Genomic DNA, 18,950 nt, shown 5'->3' with positions numbered 1-18,950 from the left:
TTGGCTATGGGTACTAGTTGGGCATAGTTTAAGACAGGAAATATCCACCATGTGTTTGTGAACACAATCTCTTCTTTTTCAGGGGAATCACCTTGTATGTATTACAACTCTTTCAACTTGGGCAGCCGATGCATTATCAGGGTATTGGGGTGTTACAACTTAGCTGTGCAAGACACAAGAGAATGGGTCTTCATTCTACACACCTCGCAATGAGTGGTTGATGGAGGCACATGGCTCCCCTTTCAGTTTCCTACCATGTCAATACAGGAAATGTGCAAAACTCATTAGGTAACCCGAGTTACAAAAAGAAAGCCTCTGCCACACAGCTTCAATCTAGAGGAAGTGTGCCGGATGGGATTCTCTATATGAGGTAAATTAAGGATTTCTTTGAAGAAAAAACAAACTTCAAGGACGAAAGCAAGAGATTATTAAGCAGAGGGGTGAAGTTTGAGGTGTGGGTTTTCTTCAGTTTGTCTCTCTCTAAAAATTAAATTTGTAAGATCGCAACTGCTGATCTATAATTTTAACAAACATGTCGGAAGAAAGGAACAATGGGACTTGAACCTGTCATCTACTGCTTTCCAGGCAGCGACACTACCACCAGGCTATCCCTGGTTGCTGGCAGTGACAAGATGAACTTGGAACAAATACCCAGTATTGTATGAGTTGGCCTTTGTAATGATTTCTGCTTGGATGGACAATATATTGCCATCAACATTCAAACAAAGTTTACAAACGATAAACCTGAGCAATGTCTAAGCAAAAGCCACTGTGGAACAATGACGGGAGCAATGTCAAATCTCTGCTAGGGTGCGTTCGGACGCTCTAAAGCGAATCAAAGCGAACTGAACTAAAGCGTACCGTAACGTACCATGCCAGTTTGGGAGCGTTCGAGCGCTCTGTGGAGAAAGCGTACTTCACAAGTTATTTTCAGAAAAGGTAACGCTTGTTTACACCAAGAATGTCATTCACCTTGCGCTTGACCTACTTACAGCTGTCCCGAACAAAGAGAATGATGTCTTTGCATTGTGACGTATGCGCATGATACACGTATGCTTTACAACGAACTTTTGGTATGCTTTGGTACGCTTTTGGAGCACATCGGGAAGTGGTCCACTTTTGCCTCGGTACAGTACGGCACGGTCCACTTTAGGAGCGTTCGAACGCCCCTCTGGCGCGGGTACGGTACGGTACAGTTCGCTTTAGGAGAGCGCTCGAATGCACCCCTAGACAACCAATGAGCAACAAATACAAAAAGTCGATCAAATACTCTGTGATGCAACACAAGTAAAACCCTACAGAGACCCCAATCTTACAGGTTACGTAGAGACAAGTGACCCAAGAAACTCTACGGCAAGCCACAAATGCCATCAAAATGAGAAGCTAAGTGTGATACCGTCCTCAGAAGGGATCTTACCTTAAGGAGAATTTGCATTAACATGAAGTTTTTAACTGAGATAGTTGGAAACATTACAACAGTGCAGGAAAAATTTGTGTCGATACGGTAAGAATAAAGAAAAAAATCAAGTTGTATGACCATGATGTTATCCATATTAAATCTACATTTTCCGTGTAGACAAAGCGACCCGATTTCTCCAGAATTCTGAAAGTTGAATCAAAGTCCCTTGTCTTATGGGATTTATGTGAAATAAAGTTAGAACCTGCCATAGATCTCTCCCGAAGTTGCAAAAAGTGCATGTCTTGTCTGAGAAAAAAGGTGTGTCCCTCCTTTGAGGTATTGAAATATGAGAAGGAATAGAGTATCAAGCAAGTGATATCACCGTTGTGGCCGAGACCTTTCCTTTCTTTCAACATCTGCTAAAAGCTTTCTACAGTTGCATGTGCTCAAAGCAGCTGATTAAAGAAGTCATCTTGGTCACAAAGCTTACATCTCTTGTGTGCTATTCCTCAGTTGATGAGCAAAGTTAGAACAGAAATACCGAAAACATGATTTTAAAACATGCAATTAATACATGCGTGGAATTCAAGTATAATATACATGTGTATGTCCTACATGTACATACACTTCAAGTAGAGATAGAAAGTGAAATGAATGACGAAGCATGTCGAAAACAATATCACTATTCTCATAAGAGGTATTAAGAGCTCTCTGATCTGAAAGCGTAAACATTTAAATCTGATAATTTTTCACGCACACTTTGCTATCTTTGCAACTTTCTCATGCATCTAATCCCTGCCTCTGAGTGAGAGAGAAAAAAAGTGTTCTATCATTGAAGAAAACAAGTAGAACTATTCCGAACAATGTCAATGCTGAGCATACCAATCTTGCTGGAGCTGAAGATATCATTGGGGTAACAGAACTTGCTCGCATTTGGGTATTTATTTATTTATTTTTTTTTTTTTTTTTTGGGTGGGGAGGGGGTAGCACAGGCATTCCTGATTCATTCACTGTAGACCTACACTTTTTACATTTTTGAAATGAGAGGAGCATATTTGCATTCCTTCTTGATGACACAATAACTTGGAGCTGCAAACACTTGGATAACAGAGAACCTTTAAATGAATCAAGTTCACATAACTGTGGCCTCCAGAGGTAAGTCTGCAGGTCACTGTAATGTTAGATAAACTATTCATAATATTTGTCCGAGTGCGATCTTATTTTCACAGCTGTTGTTCAGTTTGGTGCTTCAAATTTACTCTCTTATCGTAGCATTTTTTGAACTGGCTAAGAGTGCCCAAAACAACAACTAAAAAAAAAAGATACAATTTCTGTCTTCATAAACATTTGAGCAAAGAGCAGTTTCAAAAAAAGGATGCAGGAGATATTCATTTTTTCTTACATCGCCAGTCAAGAAGGTCACAAAACCAACAAACTGTCTCTGTACACGTAACTTATTAGACGACCAATGGGGATTGTTGGTGGACCCTTTTCTTGCTGGTATTTGGTGAACAGAGTGAGAAACAAACTAGAGGGTAACTGAATGCAGCCTTACATCACTCTAGATCTGCCTGACAGTGAGAAGTCCTCTCAATCTCCCCTACCATCAAAGTTATGCCTGGAATGCATATCTTACAAGGAGATAATCTCTCACAAGCCTTTCATGTTATATATTTTTGACTTATCCGTACTCCGTATTGCCTTTTTTTCTCCTGCGGCTTTTTCACACCTCTTTTATTTTTCCCCTCTCAACTTTACGTGCCCTCTGGCATAGTCTTTCATTCACGGGGGAAACAATTGAAGACACAACAACATTTACGGTACGTCAGTTCTGAGGGATGGTAAACTGGGCGACTAGGTTCTCCTTGTGTGTGACCTGGATGTCCTGTGAGGCTTGCCATGCTTTCGCTGCTGTATCAGACACCTGGGAAAAAAAAAAAAGATTGACGAGGGGAAAAACAAAATGGTTAAGTTACGGGCACTCCTTGAATTGCACTGCCACTACTTCTCAAGGAATTACTTTTTCGCTTCTAACTTCTAGACCTGCAATACATGAATGCACAGCTCACCCCTTGACTAGAATTTTTCAGCACAGCATTGAGGAAGGTACATCACCTCCGCTAAAATGTGCTTGACACATTTGCTTTCTACTCTCAAACGATATATTCACCTCAGTGTGGGTGATAGAGGCTGCCACCAGCCTGCAAGCCATTGCTGACTGCACAAGGGTGTCTGAATGGTTTTATCATCTATACAAAATATATATGTTAGGTTGATAGATTTGTGTTTTTTATTTTTGTTTTTGTTTTAATATAAAAGATAGTTGGATATATCCAACACAGAAAATTAGCATGATCAAATAACTTCAAGGCATCTAACTTTCATGAGTAGGGCCTATGTATGCCCATGATTTTTCATCATGGCTACTACTTGAACACTTCCATTAGTTCAGTACATATTGATATTAGATATTGTTCATGAAGGGACTGCAAATTACAAGTCAATTCTTTTCAGCAGTCCCCTCCATTTCTAACAAATATCATTTCACACTAAAATTTCACATTTAGATTGTATTTCATTACACTATACCTTCCCTTATCATGATAAATGGAGCCTCTTCGATTTTGTATAATCATGTGTTAGCAAATGTCATGCTGTATTCATACCTTGTTAGAAATGAAGTAAATGAACAATGAATAATTGGTGCTTATTTTCATTGATGAAGGGCAATTTGTCACTCAGTTTGGAACACTGTGTTTGTTACTCACCAGACTGATGTCTGCAATGGAGACTGGTTCTTCTGAAAGCACGGAGTAGGGCATAGACACACCTTTGGGGAGCCTCAGGAAACTTGAGGGGGGTCTCTTGGGACCAGATACCACCACGGCCACCCTGGAGCTAAACAACAGACAGAGAGAGAGATATGGACAAAACATAACTGAAAAAAGTCACAACTCTTTCAGTAGATGCCATATATTCAGCAGTCTAATTGTTCGTGAATCAGGACTTTCCAACAATTTCGCACGTGGCTGAAATTGCAATTGTGGAGTACACTACTGAACGGAGAAATGTATGCAAGCATGTTACCTTCATGTCACGATCACACTAAGCATTTATGTGTGTTTTTAAATTTGCTAGGGGGGCTAGGAAGACGATCTCCAGTTCAAGATATGCTTGGGGTTGGAGTCTCTGCTGCATTATCAATGCAAACACATAAATGACTGCGTGGGCCTACCTGTAAGCTCTTGTCCTGTCCATGTACTCATGCTGCTCCAATGCTTGCGAATCTATGGCAGAGACATCTATGACATTTCTGTAACGAAAAAGAGGAATATACAAAGATACCCAAATTAAGATCAAACATTTAAGATAAAGGAATATCCATCAGGGTCTTGAGAACTGTCCAGTAAACAAATTTTATCACAAAATATGAAGCATGTAAGCGGTATTGGTGCGACTTTGCTACTACGAAATAAAACTGCTCTGTATTCTCGGAATTGCAGTGGCTTCCACTCTGCTTAGAAATATGCTCCTCATGGTTTAGATGATTACCTTTATCTAACCTCTAAATATCAAAATAGTTATGCTCATTGTTAAGGGAAGAAAGAATGAAGAGTTTAAAGGACAAGTCCACCTTCATAGACAAGTGGATTGAGTGAATGCAGCAATATTAAAAGAACACATCAGTGAGAGTTTGAGGAAAATTGGACAACCCATTCCAAAGTTATGAATTTTTGAAGTTTCTACTCAGTCACTGCTGGATGAGAAGACTACTATACAGCTTGTGATGTCACATGTGTACAACGATATAAAGAAAACAAAGAAAATTCAACATATTTTTTACTTTTCTTGCATAATAAAAGAATGCTTGACTTGCCTCTTTCAGAAGGCAGGGGGAATAATATTACCCTTAACATACATCAGTGACAGGTTGAGGAAATGCGCATTGTTTTCAAAATAATTACATTTTGTGAAATTCTCTTTATATTTTCCTTTTATCATTGTACGCACGTGACATCATGGTAGTCTTCTCATCCAGCAGTGACTGCAAAGATAATTTAAAAATTCATTACTTTTGAACGGATTGTCCGATTTTCCCCAAACTTTCACTAATGTGTTCTACTAATGTGTTCTACTAATATTCCTACATTCACTTAATCCACATGTATATGAAGGTGAACTTGTCCTTTAATAAAAGGATCTAATGTGGTAGGCCACAGGCAATGCTGCACATTGGCACTGGTCCAACGGTCCCTGAGCAGTAAAAATCACTGTTGGACCAGTAACTTTTTCAGGAATGGACCAGTAAAACATGGAAGAGCTGGGTACCTACTGGTCCGTCAGACAGGTCTGACCAGTAGAAAGAAATAGGTTAGTGTGTAGCCCTGCTATAGGCAACCTAAATATAGCTTGTCTCATGTCAGCAATTGTGTTTGATATGGACACAATACAGGGAATATTCTTTCTTATTTCTTTCAATGAAATCCTTTAAATTCTAGAAATTGCAAATTAAAATGAATAAAAGTACTCTTCAGCAAAAAATTCAATCAAATCTGTCCTTGCATCTTTATGTCCAAAACATTTGGTATTGTCTATAATCATGCTAAATTCCATGGATTAAGAGGAGTATTTCCTTGGCTAAACAGTAATCCTTAGCCATCTGATAATGAAATCATATCTTTTAGTTCTAAAAATCCATCCTATCACATCTAACGTGAATTTGATCCGCAGTGGACAACACTTTGCCCTATACCCTGCAAATATTAAAGCATGAGGGAAGCTCTGAAGATGACAATGACTATCTTTTAACAAGAGACCCGCGGGTCTAGCGCTCACCTGAGTATCGCAAGTTTACCTTTCACGCAGTCACTAATCTAAATCATTCACAGCTCTACTAAAATTTGACCAGGCATTCTCAAGTAGAAGATGAAAATGTACAATAAGGGCCCAAATTTTAAAGATTCCTTAATTTGGGGGGATTGGGGCCCCCTGGGGCCCTCTGGGAGGGGCATGGTGCCCATTTTGATAAATGGAGATCCTGACCCCCAAGGGATGCTACCTGCCAAGTTTGACAAAAATCCATCAAGAGGTGTTCAGGAAGAAGATGAAAATGAACAATTCAGGCCCCTATTTGGACCTTCCCAATCTCTCTCCCCCCCCCCCCCCCCCCCCCCCGCCCCCCGCCCCCAAGAGGGGCACCCCTGGATCTGCTATGAACAAACTTGAAACTACAGTCATTAATGTACTCACTCATAGTATTATCTTAGCTCTATAACTTCTGATTCTAGAGAAGATTTTAAAAGATTCCTTCATTTTGGGGGTTTGGGCCCCTGGGGGCCCCCTGGGTGGGGCATGGTGCCCATTTTAACAAATTGAGTTCCTAACCCCCTAAGGATGCTACCTGCCAAGTTTGGTGAAAATGGGTCATGGGGTTCTCAAGAAGAAGATGAAAATGTACAATTTAAGCCCTATTAGGACCCCTCCCCACCCCCCTCCCCTGGGTCCCAAGGGGAGCACCCCTGATTCTGCCATGAACAAACTTGAAACTACAGTCACCAATGCACCAACTCATAGTATTAACTTAGCTCTATCGCTTCTGGTTCTAGAGAAGAAGATTTTTACAGATTCCTTAATTTTGGGGGGTTTGGGCCCCCCTGGGGGCCCCCTGGGTGGGGCATGGTGCCCATTTTAACAAATTGAGTTCCTAACCCCCTAGGGATGCTACCTGCCAAGTTTGATGAAAATTGGTCTTGGGGTTTTCAAGAAGAAGATGAAAATGTAAAAAGTTTACGCACGACGGACGACGGACGACGGACGAAGGGCGATCGCAATAGCTCACTTGAGCCTTTGGCTCAGGTGAGCTAAAAAGGGATATTCCTGACAATTTTTAACATTTAACATCATGCACAGTGTAGCACATAAATCGATAGCACCAAACATTGTATAGATTTGTGCAATTCATTTTGGTCCCTGAGCAGATGAACGAATATTCTAAAAACCCCAAATGTAATACACTGAACAAGGATGACGACATACAGCTGTAGTAGGTTCACATATTCCAGTGATGCAGCAATGTAATTCCACTACAATAATACCATTTGCTCAACAAGTCCACCTTGGGCAGAATTTATGCATGCTTTCTTCTTAAAATTTTGTTCTGTTTCCTTGAGCACATAATCATGCATTCTTATGTAATGCTGCCATGTCACCTTCGTTCATAGTGATTTGTTGCAGGGAGGTGGGGTCTTCCCACCTCCCTGTTTGTTGTGAATTTTGAAACCTTCGTATTCCTTATCCCAAACACTACAAATTCTCTTCTAACTCTGCACGCAGTAAAGCCAATGGGTGTTCAATTGCTACAGTCTGAAAATCATTCGAATTCTCCTTAAATCAGTCATTATTAAAATTGAACTGAACTATTCGTCTTTTAGAGTTTACCTCTTTTCATGTCAATACTGAGGACTGCTTGTTGACATCAACATCTTGTTATATAAATTATGCTATCATTTTCCTTCTTTGTCCTACCAATAATATTGCATTCTTCTACTAATCATGACAAAATAAAACAACTGAACACTGCCTGTTGCAACATATATACTGTATATGATACAAACCAGAAACAAGGAATGTTTTAATGCATTCATAAATATTCAGTTTCACTTTCTTTGCTTATTCATTGTTGGGGGAGGGAAAAAAGGGGGTCTTGGCTGGTCTTTTTATCTCTCTGGGGATATCCAGTCCAAATATAAGTACAAGTAAGCCTGATAAGAAAGAATAATATAGTCTGAGTTCAACGGTAAAATTTTGGTCGAAATCAGGTGAAAAATAAGGAAGTTATGACATTCTGAAGTTTCGCTGATTTTTCACGAAACAGTTCTTGAATTGTCAATATGAGTACAGTGTATATGCAAATGGCAAAGTGAGCATGTCATATCCTCACAACTAGCCATGTAGTTCGTACATTGTATATAAAATTTTGAAGTTTCCAGTTTTTCATTCAAACGCAATTATGCCCAAGGCTCAAATCCTGGTATATCTATCTGATCACTATTCTGACGCTATTCAACCAGGAATAACATCATGTTACAGATTTCAATGACAGAAACATTGAATTTCATCATTTTTTTTCTTTTTTTGTATATTGATCAATGGAAAATTGTGGGGTTATGACATGGTTAGCTCACTCATTCGCATATTCATATCCACTGTACAAGAACTGTTTTGCAAAAATTAGCAAAACTTGTCATAACTTCCTTATTTTTCATCTGATTTCAGTCAAATTTTCACCATTGAACTCATAAGATTTTGCTCTTTCTTATCAGACTAACTTATATTTGGACTGGATTTTTCCCCTTTTTAAGGAGGACTTACGTGACTGCCCTCTGCAGGACTTTGTTAAGCTCAGATTGTTGGTCACCTCTCCGAATCCCATTGGGGCTGTGAGCATCAAACTGGTCACTGCACGCAGACAGACAAGAGAGGAAAAATGAAACACCTCCAATGACATGCATTTCATTCAGTTTATGAGAATTGTAACTAAGCTATCCATTGGAGCATGACAGAAACATTGTATCTCTTTGGCGCTTCAAGCCTGTAAATGTCTTCCTGAAATCATCCCCAAAGTTGTCTGGAATTCTTTCTATGCAGTCATAACACCAAAGTCCAACACAAACCTCCTTCAGTCTCTGTACATGCTAAGGACACCTCAGCTGTCGAATTCACTTCCTACTAACATTTTTTCCCCCTTTAGTTCTCAACATGGACAAATTTGAAAATCAATGGACAATTCATGAATGTAAATTGAGTATGCTGCAAGAGCTTATTCGTGCTTTTTGTATTATGCACTCATAGCTTGCAATTCATGTTAAGTACAAGTTACTGTCAGTAATTTAGGGCTACTATTCATATCATGATGGTAACATCAAGCCACTACATAAAATAGAAAAAGACAGAATACACTGTAAATGACATAGACATAATCGGATACTTCAGATGACAACCACTTGTAACCCTGCAATACAAAACCACCAAAAAGTTGCCAGACATGGAATTTTATATTTATGACAGAGGAGACTCTAAGCTTTAAATGACACACAACTCAAGGCAGATGGACATTGCTAACCCATCTCCATAGTGGAAAGAAAGTATATCCTCTGGAAAACTGTTTACTGAGAAAAGAGACTTTGAATCTTTAGGTCTATTCAAAGTGCCTAATCTCACCCAGCAGAGGTCCATGCAATGAATGGGACCACAAACAGGAATCCATAGCAAGCACTATGGAGGGATTATCAAAGTAGCTGAAATTTTGCACACTCATTAGGTAAATTCTGTTCATGACTATTAAAAACCAACTTTCAATGTAGTAAAAAGTTGACAAGGTTGACCAATTTCACCTATTTTGAGTCCATGTATGAAATCAAGGCATGCAATTTTTGTTGGTTTTGTTATGCATGATCACATTTTGTCCAGCATGTGCTGAATGAACTCTGGCACACACACAAAAAGGGTGCAATGCTGTGTCTCAATGACTTCGGATACTGCGAAATGCACACTGACATGGGAAGTGAATAAATGGAATAGAGATTGAATGGGATACCATGCAGAAGTGCCAAATGTGACAGCAGTAATATACAGTCTACATACATACAGACAAAAAGCATACATAATATACTTGTATAACTGTGTGAATTTTCATATCAAGGTTGTGCATATTAAAGGCAGATCTCTCACAGTCATACAACATTGTATGAGACCCACCACAACAAAAGGATCCAAAAGTCGCTGATGGCTGAGCCGAGAAAAGAGAATTTGAAGTCATATCATCAAAATCGGTCAAAATGATCAAATTTCTGTTGTTGGCATGATGTTGTAGTCTATGTTTCATCAATCATCTGCCAAAATTTCGAAGCTAAATCATCAAAGGAAAGGCAGGAAATTAGCATTTTTCTGGGCCATGATTTTCCAACTTTCAACAGAACAGAAACGTGTCTGAAGACTACCAATGAGGGAGCGATCTTATTGGTCAGTGCATGGCATCCTGGTTACTGATTGGCTGTGCATAGACTGCTGGCGCTAAGCTTGAATGAACATCAAGGAGGTTGCTACGAGCAGACCTTCAATTGTCAAGAGGTGAAGACAGTTTTACCTCCCTTTGATCACGATTACGTCGGAAAGAAAACTTTTAAAGGTGGTCTTCTCAAACGCTAATTTCCTAGACCACTCAACATGGTCTCATAATATCATCAATATCTCCACAACAAAGTACTTTTGTGAGTCGTGTTATATATGAAATTAAAGCGGAGGAGAGAGGGAATAATGCCATATCATTTTCAGAAAATCGACCTCCCTCGGCTTTCGGATCCTTTTGTTGTAGCGGGTTACATATAGTAATTTGTCATACAGGGAGTCTGTTGTCAGGAAAGCTGTAACACATGACCTTCAATGACCTATGACCATGGGATGTGACCTTGCTTGGCAAAAAAAAACTAGCCCCAATGTGCATACCTACACTTATCCAAATTTAATGATAACTACATTGTAGGATAATGATCGGAAAGTTATGCCTCAAAAGGGTCTACACCATAAACTTTCACATTTGCGATAGATGAAGTAGGGATGACGAACTGACACTTCATGTATTAGGTTTGCTCAGTCCCACCCCTACAAAGTGTACTTTCATTGGGCAGGACAGAAACAAAGTAAACTCCTTTTCATGGTAAAAGAGCTATCGTGGGGTGCATTCAAAACCTTATATCAAAAGTAAAATCATAGTTTATTGTTGCAGAAGTTGTGTTATCTGTTTGTTACTGCTCTACTTTGAGCTTGAAACTGGCACTCCATTTTCTTTCTCTCTTCTCTTTCTTGGTTTTAAAAAGGAGAGAGTTCAGTAGAGACATCAAACTTATACTGTACAAGGATATTTCCTGCTCGTAAACATTGAATTGTCATACCATACTGCCAGTTGAATCAGTGATATCCCTCAATTAATATGCCATGAACCATTTGCCACAAGGAATTGTAATTAACAATTACCAGGCAACTTGAATAGATGACAAATGTAATAGCTCACTTAATAAGCAATACACAAATAGACTAGGCATCATTGTTAGTCTTTTTCAAGCCTGTCACATATATATGGACATCCTTCTTTGGTGAACACATGTCCATCGTTTTCTGCTCATTTAAGACAAACATTTGCCTACTTGATAGACTGCAACCTGGACAATCATAAAGTCATCCTGAACTCCATAAATCAAGACATAATACAGCATCAAAATGTACACAGCATGCATACAAAGTTAACAAAGAAAGGCAACACATTCACCATCTGTTTACATATGAATTCCACCATGCATAGTAAATAAAATAGAGCTGTATTCCACATACAGCAACCCACAAAAAAAAAACAACAAAAACAAAACACAAACGCAACCAAATACATGGATAACAGTGCAAAGGTGGATGTAGGATTTAAATGGAAGCAACAGTGAAAGAAATGACAAATACCATAGTGAAAATAACCAGAATGCAAGAAGAAAACACACAGATGAATGACAATGCTACTACTACATAGTACAGTACTACTACTACATTCTCAAGCTAGGGATCTGATGAACCAAAAAAGGAGAAAAGCCTACTGTGTCGATACAATTTGTATTTAATCACACAAGATCATCTCATTGATAGAACAGTACATTCAAAAAGGAAATAAAACCTTTTATGACAAACAAAGAAACAGACAAAAACAAAAATGATGCAAAATCATTATGAGTGCCAGGTTATATCACTCTCAATCTTTACAACATAACCAGTTACAGGTGGATTCTGGAAGCCACGTTACGTATCTTGTCCACGATGGAGGCTGGTGATACGGACTAACCTGTCTGGCCTTGTTCTTGAGCTCGCCTCTGGTTTTATTAAAGGCTCATTAGGATCAACATCCTGTAGGGTGATATCAAAACAAGGTTAGTGTGACCACAGACAAATATAAACATGGGACTTGAACGGAGACTGGGACTAACCTGTGCACAGGTCTGCTCGGTGTGTTCCTGGCAGGGTCTAATAAATGTGTTGTTTCATTTGGCCCACTGTCCTGTAGAATCATTGGAAACATATTCAGACCAAGAGAGGTTTAATACAGTGCCACATTTCAGGCCATTACAGGACTTGAATGTGAATATATTCCAAACAATTTTACAGCATACAGTAGTCTTGCTGCAGGAGAAGTTCATGGCTGGTTTACAAGTAAATTTAGATATAGGCATATAATGTAATTGTATGTACGCATCACAGACAATCACACACACATACACACACATACACTCACATTCAAATCAATATAATCTCACATTATTGACGTCCCAAAAACATTACACAATAAAGTAGTTGCACAGTACCATTCTGAGCAAAATGGGTCACAGTGTAAAGCAACAATATGTTTTGATGCCATTGACGGTCTCACAAAGATAACAAATCATACCAGTACTGTAACTCTGCAAAACCTATGTTGTAAACTTCAAGAGGGAAGATTGAAGTAGGACATATTGTAAACAAGTCTGGTATGGTATAGAATCACTCTCTGTGTGTTTGGAGAGGTAATTATCAATCAGCTGTTTAGGTACTCATACACATAGCCTCTCAAGCCTATCTATGGTATGAGCACAACCACTCAAAAGAGCTATCCTAAAATAAGCAAAACCTACAAGAACTGTGCAAGTTTTTCGCAGACCGAGTTTCTGTCCCATGGCACACTTCCTCTCCAGACTCACTGTCCGAACACAATAGGTACAGTACACATGACACCTCTGCTCATATTGTGCACACTTAACTCACCTACAAGGCACTTTGCATTGTGACCACATGGATTCAAAGGCTTTGAATAGGTATCCTTCCTTTTTCACCCATTAAACAAGAAAGAAAAAAAATGCCACTGAACTCAAGCACAACACTTCAGGCCACTTTTTTCCTCACGTTGCACTTCCTACTTCAGAAATGAGCACACACAAAAAAAAGACAGAAAAAAAAAGAAAGAAATGTCCTTAAACCCTAGAAAGGCACTGATCACTGCTGTTCTTCAAAAGCTAACTTCCTTGCATGCAGAACCAATTGATGACATATTGGGGGGAGGGTGGAGGGGGGTTGTGAGGCCCTATTTCCAAATAACCTGGCTGACAGTATACAACTGTACATCTAAAGTTAACCTGTTTTCAATATCTGATGAGAACATGGTATTTACACATACAGGTAAAAGAAATTTCGTTTCCTTAGCTTTGAATCTAATTGTAGGAATTTCAGAAGGAAGGGAAGAAGCATTACATGTATGCATACCCTACATAATACTGAGTAGGGAGTTGGGGCTAGTCCAGTCACATATGAATTACATGAAGTGGGCATCTCCTTCCCATTTACCGGTATTTTCCCCTTAATTCGCACACACTTGCCCACCTGGTCAAGTAAGAGGGTGAATGAATATTCATGAGGACTGCTTGATATTGCACCAATAAACCCAATAACCTGGGTCTGTTTTCTTTTCTTAATGGCACATTCTGCACCACTTTTTCAAGGCTTCTCAGCTCAGTGCTGCAATTATGGTGCTACCCCACCAAACTGCAGAGCTACACAGCCCTGAACCATGAATGGGATCAGCCTCTTTAAACAAGCCAGTGAGAGAAAGAGAAAAAAAAATAAGGCTGTAGCTTAAAGGGGAAGGCTAGTAACTGATCAGTGGGAATCAGTGCGAATGCTGGGGAATGATTGTTCCAATTCTTGTGGGATTCATTTAAGAGTACATTATATATTTATTGTTGTGTGAAAATTATTTGCTTCAGAACTGTCTCATATTCAAGTAATGTGCAGCTTAATGCCCCGTCACTGACCAGGCATGCTAACCTGGAAACATTAAACTGCACATTACTTGAATATGAGACCATTCTGAAGCAAACAATTTTCACACAACAATAGATATATCATGTACTCTTGAATGAATCCCATAAGGATTGGAACAATCATCTCCCAGCATTTTCACTGATTCCCACTGATCAGTTACTAGCCTTCCCCTTTAACTACTTGATACTTAACCCCATCAATACCACAGGTGAGCTGTTTGCACATTCTGTCATACAGTAGTACATATTTTGGGGTACAAGCTGAAGAGCTCTAAAAGAAATCAGTTGAGCTGGGGGGGGGGGGGGTGGTGGGTGTACAAAGGATCTCTGCCCTACTGATTGATTTAACCATTAAACCCAGGCTAAATCAACTCAAGAAAAATAAGAAAAGGTCTTTCAATGCAAATTGCAAGTTTTATGTTTTTTGCTTACTCTAGTGTCTACAAAACATTAACTTACATGCATGTAATAGCACCAAATCAAAATAACCAAATTTATTATCATTCCCATTTTTAAAGCATTAAAAAGAAATCAAGGATTTGCTTGTTATATAATGTAGCTTGAGCCTCCTTTCTTTAGGTAGTTTGCTTGTAACTTGGTGATCAATATGTTATCATTCTTTTCAGAGTTCAATTTTTCAGGGACAGTTTTTACATGTCATCTAGGGCCTTGTGTACATGTACACACTTCAAGCTGAAAAAACAAACAAACATCATTTAGCAATATGCAAAGACGTACATGTAGCAAAGCACACAATGTCTCTAAAGTGAATGTTATAATTGTATGCAATGAAGCCAATGTAGGTAATCACAACTATGCCTGGCCCCCTTATGCACAAAGAAAAATGTGAGTAAAACGACAAACACATAAATTGTAAGTTCTGTTTTCGGAATCTCAAGTGGTTTTCAACACCTGCTACCAAATTTGGTATAAGTTTGATCTCTATCTTATCTTTCAAATATGACTGGTTGAATAATGAATATTCAAATATCTATCTGAAACAATTAATTTTAGCAATGCACTGCAGCATCACATCCTTTCTTCAATGATACCAATAGGGGTCTGTGCATCTGGCCCATTTCACATTCTTTTTTTTTTCCTAATCGAGAGATTTCACACCTACAGAGAACCCATACTTGTACATTGTATTTCTAATCATGCATCATGCTCACTGAGTTACTTTTGGTAATGTCTGAATGCAAACTTGAACATGTTTTCTAAAACACAGCTTTAAAGCACATTTGGAGCACTTTTTCAATTAAAGTTTGCTGGATGCAGGGAGTGCATCTTTTATTATGACATCTCAAAACATTGGAAAGGCAAAGCCTACTACAATGTATTATATACAATTGTACTTTGCTCTTGTGGTCATTTCCACTGTGGTAGTATGCATATGAACATATGAACATACAGTTGTACTATACATTGTACATTATTTTTGCATGACACGAGTAACAGGCCCGAAAGTTTGAGACACAGGTGTTATTGGTAATGTTTGCAGTTTGCAGAAAGTGAGGATACCAATTTCTTCTGACAAATTCTACTGTGCATTCAAAACCACTGAAAATTTCTTTTCATCAGATTCACAAAAGAGATTGCAAGCATACTAAATGTACAGTGGACATCAGATATCTTTATAACTTGGGTGTCATCGGTTGAAAATTTGAAGGCACAGACAACACAAAACTGTGTTATACTATATTATAAAATGGGTTCAAGAATGTAGCCAATAGGAAGCGCTGAAATGAGACACACCTCCTTCCTTTACTTCAGTACAACTGCACTGCCTGTAATCCTATGGTAGATTGCCGATCGTCTGTGCGCGCGGCGGCTCCTTTGATGAATTGCATGCATACGCGTACGCGTTGTCAATCCTGTAAACAACTTCTAGTTCGGGCTGCCGGCCGGCCGGCCTGTCTTCCCTTACTGTGCATAACATATGTGGCGTACGTACGTATACTGTACTACTGTATACGTACACTTTGTACAGTACAGTAGACCAAGCGTTATGGGACCGGACGCGTACATGGAGTCACTTTGAAGAGCAAATCCAACGATTTAGCAGGTTAATTCTCACGCCGTTTTCAGAGTATGTTGTCTAGTAGGCCTATATGAGGAGTCTATATCAAGTCTTTAAGGTAAAGGGTGCATATTCTATGTAAAATAAGTAAGTTTTCATGCGGGTGTCCGGAAACCCAACCCCCCATTATACTTATACACACTGTACTGTATGTGCGGGACTTCCGCGAGTGCGACGTGCGTAAAAGTTTGGGACGAACATCTTCGGACGTCTTGACCCACAAAGGTACGTGAAAAACGCTGAAAAATGATGTTAGTTTTCGAATTTTCGACCCATTTTATAAAACAAATGATGCACAGGATTATTTCGTGGCGTTAGTGTAGGCGTAGTGCACTCGAGGGTATTTACAATTGTGAAACATGCACGAGGCGAAATACCCTCGAGTGCACTACGCCTACACTAACGCACTCTATCCTGTGCATCATTTGTATAGCATTAGCCATCATGTCAGTTGTCAAGGTTGCCACGAGTAATTAAGTGCAAACAGCGTTGCATGATCATTGATGGTTGGCTGAGACTAACGTAAAGAGCATGCGCACTCATATGATGTACATCATACATTGCATACTTATTTTAGTTATTAGGATATAAGACTGTACTCAATAAACTGTTTGCAAATTCCACAAACACGGGCCTGACAGACAGGTCTGCTCGTCAAGTCAATTTTTTTTCATTATACAATACACAATAATCTTCAATTTTGTGCATAAAATATTGTTTAGCTGTTTAATTGATGAAGAGGATAAGAACACATAAATTTAATGTATTCACTGTGTATTTCAAACCCCAGCTACATTGTACATAGTAAAAAACAGACCCTGCATGAATTGTGTAAAATGTACATTTCACCAGAAAACAAGGCAGTCTGTTTGTTTTAATTCAAGAATTTTATCCTGCTGTGAAATCATGAACATTCATATCAATATTGTACAAAAATCATGAAAATGTGTATGTTCCATAGTACTGTACATTAACACTAAACAGGGTTGACCCTACACCATACGACTACAATTGTATCAATTACAAAAGTTGACTCTTATCAGGACAACTGTTCACTGACAAGTCAAATAAATAACACTTATAAATGTATTACTATTAACAATGAACACTAATTTTCAATAGTTTACACCATGTTCATCATCAATTATGTCTAGATCTACATTGCCAACTCTAACGTTTGATACTGCATGGCCGCAATTGGCAGTAAATCAGACTGAAACATTACCTTTTATGAGAGATTTCAACTTCAAGCTAGCACTGCTTGTGTTTGACCGACAAGTCTGTCTAATTCCTTGAAAACTTCTCATTTGTAATAATGACATTTGCTGGGTCAGTTTTTCACTTCTTAGACAGACACCATTGATACATACTGTACGCCATTGCGACGGTTTCCACCGTTCTGGCTGAAACGCAACTTCGACCCAGTTCCCCTCGCATAAAAATGGTTATTATTATTTTTTCCAGCTTGGTTTTCAAACCAATCTGGAAAAAATATATACAGGATTAATCAGCAAACATTTTGACTCACCTCTTCCACTGTTTCCTCCTGTTTTCTGGTTGTTTCCTCCACTTCTTTGCAGCACTCCCCAATTCATCGCCGCCTTCGTTTGAAAAATGACTGCACGAACGTCTATGGCAAGCCAAATGCTCATTCACAATATTACGAAGTTAAATTCAGCGCACGAACAACTTTCTAGTAAGTACTTTAGTCAATAAACGTAAGTGTACCGATATAGTGATTATATAGAGCATTTGGCTTGCCATAGACGTTCGTGCGGTCATTTTTCAAATGAAGGCGGCGATGAATTGGGGAGCGCTGCAAAGAAGTGGAGGAAACAACCAGAAAACAGGAGGAAACAGTGGAGGAGGCGAGTCAAAATGTTTACTGATCAATCCCGTATATATTTTTTCCAGATTGGTTTGAAAACCAAGCTGGAAAAAATGATAATAAAATAACCATTTTTATGCGGGGGGAACTGGGTCGAAGTTGCGTTTCAGCCAGAACGGTGGAAACTGTCGCAATGACGTATGTATCAATGGTGTCTGTCTAAGAAGCAAAAAACTGACCCAGCAAATGTCATTATTATAAATGAGAAGTTTTTTGCGGAATTAGACAGACTTGTCGGTCAATGCTTGTGTAAGCAGTGTAAGCTGGATTCTACCACTTTCTCAAATGAAAATGTTGGCAAGTAATAAGTATGTCAAGACCTAGCTGCGACCAGCCCCAACGTGTAGCATAATGGGGCTGCCTATTGTAGCATTCAAATTTCAAATCCATTGACCGGATAAGATGTCTGTGTGCGCATGCGCTGGCCGTCAATTCAGTGTAGCTCTCCCAGGTTCCACTCGATAGAGTCACATCAAGTCATAAATTCGAACAGAAAGGGACTATTGGCGGAACCAAACGTTGCACGTTACCTGTTGTCAACACTTCAACTTCACCTGTAAGTCTTCAAATTGAAGAAATTGTTCGATTTTAAGTTGATATTCATACTACCCCTGTCATGATTTGAATGCTACAATGCGCAGCCCCATTACGCTACGCGTTGGGGCTGGTCGCAGTTACTGAGTTAGTCAAGACCAAGGC

General features: G+C 39.1%; 1 protein-coding gene across 1 annotated transcript in view; it reads right to left on the bottom strand.

Moving 5' to 3' along the window:
• Nucleotides 1-3,224: 3,224 nt before the first annotated feature.
• The window catches only part of LOC139721617 (ragulator complex protein LAMTOR1-like), a 16,753-nt gene continuing 1,027 nt past the window's right edge, over nt 3,225-18,950 (bottom strand). The window contains exons 2-6 of the mRNA XM_071632949.1: nt 12,421-12,491; nt 8,771-8,857; nt 4,635-4,712; nt 4,168-4,297; nt 3,225-3,323 (exon numbers count right to left, since the gene is read on the bottom strand). Coding sequence (XP_071489050.1) covers nt 3,225-3,323; nt 4,168-4,297; nt 4,635-4,712; nt 8,771-8,857; nt 12,421-12,491 — 465 coding nt within the window. The remainder of the gene's footprint in view (nt 3,324-4,167; nt 4,298-4,634; nt 4,713-8,770; nt 8,858-12,420; nt 12,492-18,950) is intronic.

The sequence above is a fragment of the Diadema antillarum genome, unplaced genomic scaffold, assembly GCF_040938485.1.
Source record: "Diadema antillarum isolate AM-2024a unplaced genomic scaffold, OU_Dant_1.0 scf00000146, whole genome shotgun sequence".
In the NCBI taxonomy this organism is placed as follows: domain Eukaryota; kingdom Metazoa; phylum Echinodermata; class Echinoidea; order Diadematoida; family Diadematidae; genus Diadema; species Diadema antillarum.
The sequence above is the reverse complement of the archived record's forward strand: the minus strand, read 5'-3'. Positions and strand labels throughout refer to the sequence as shown.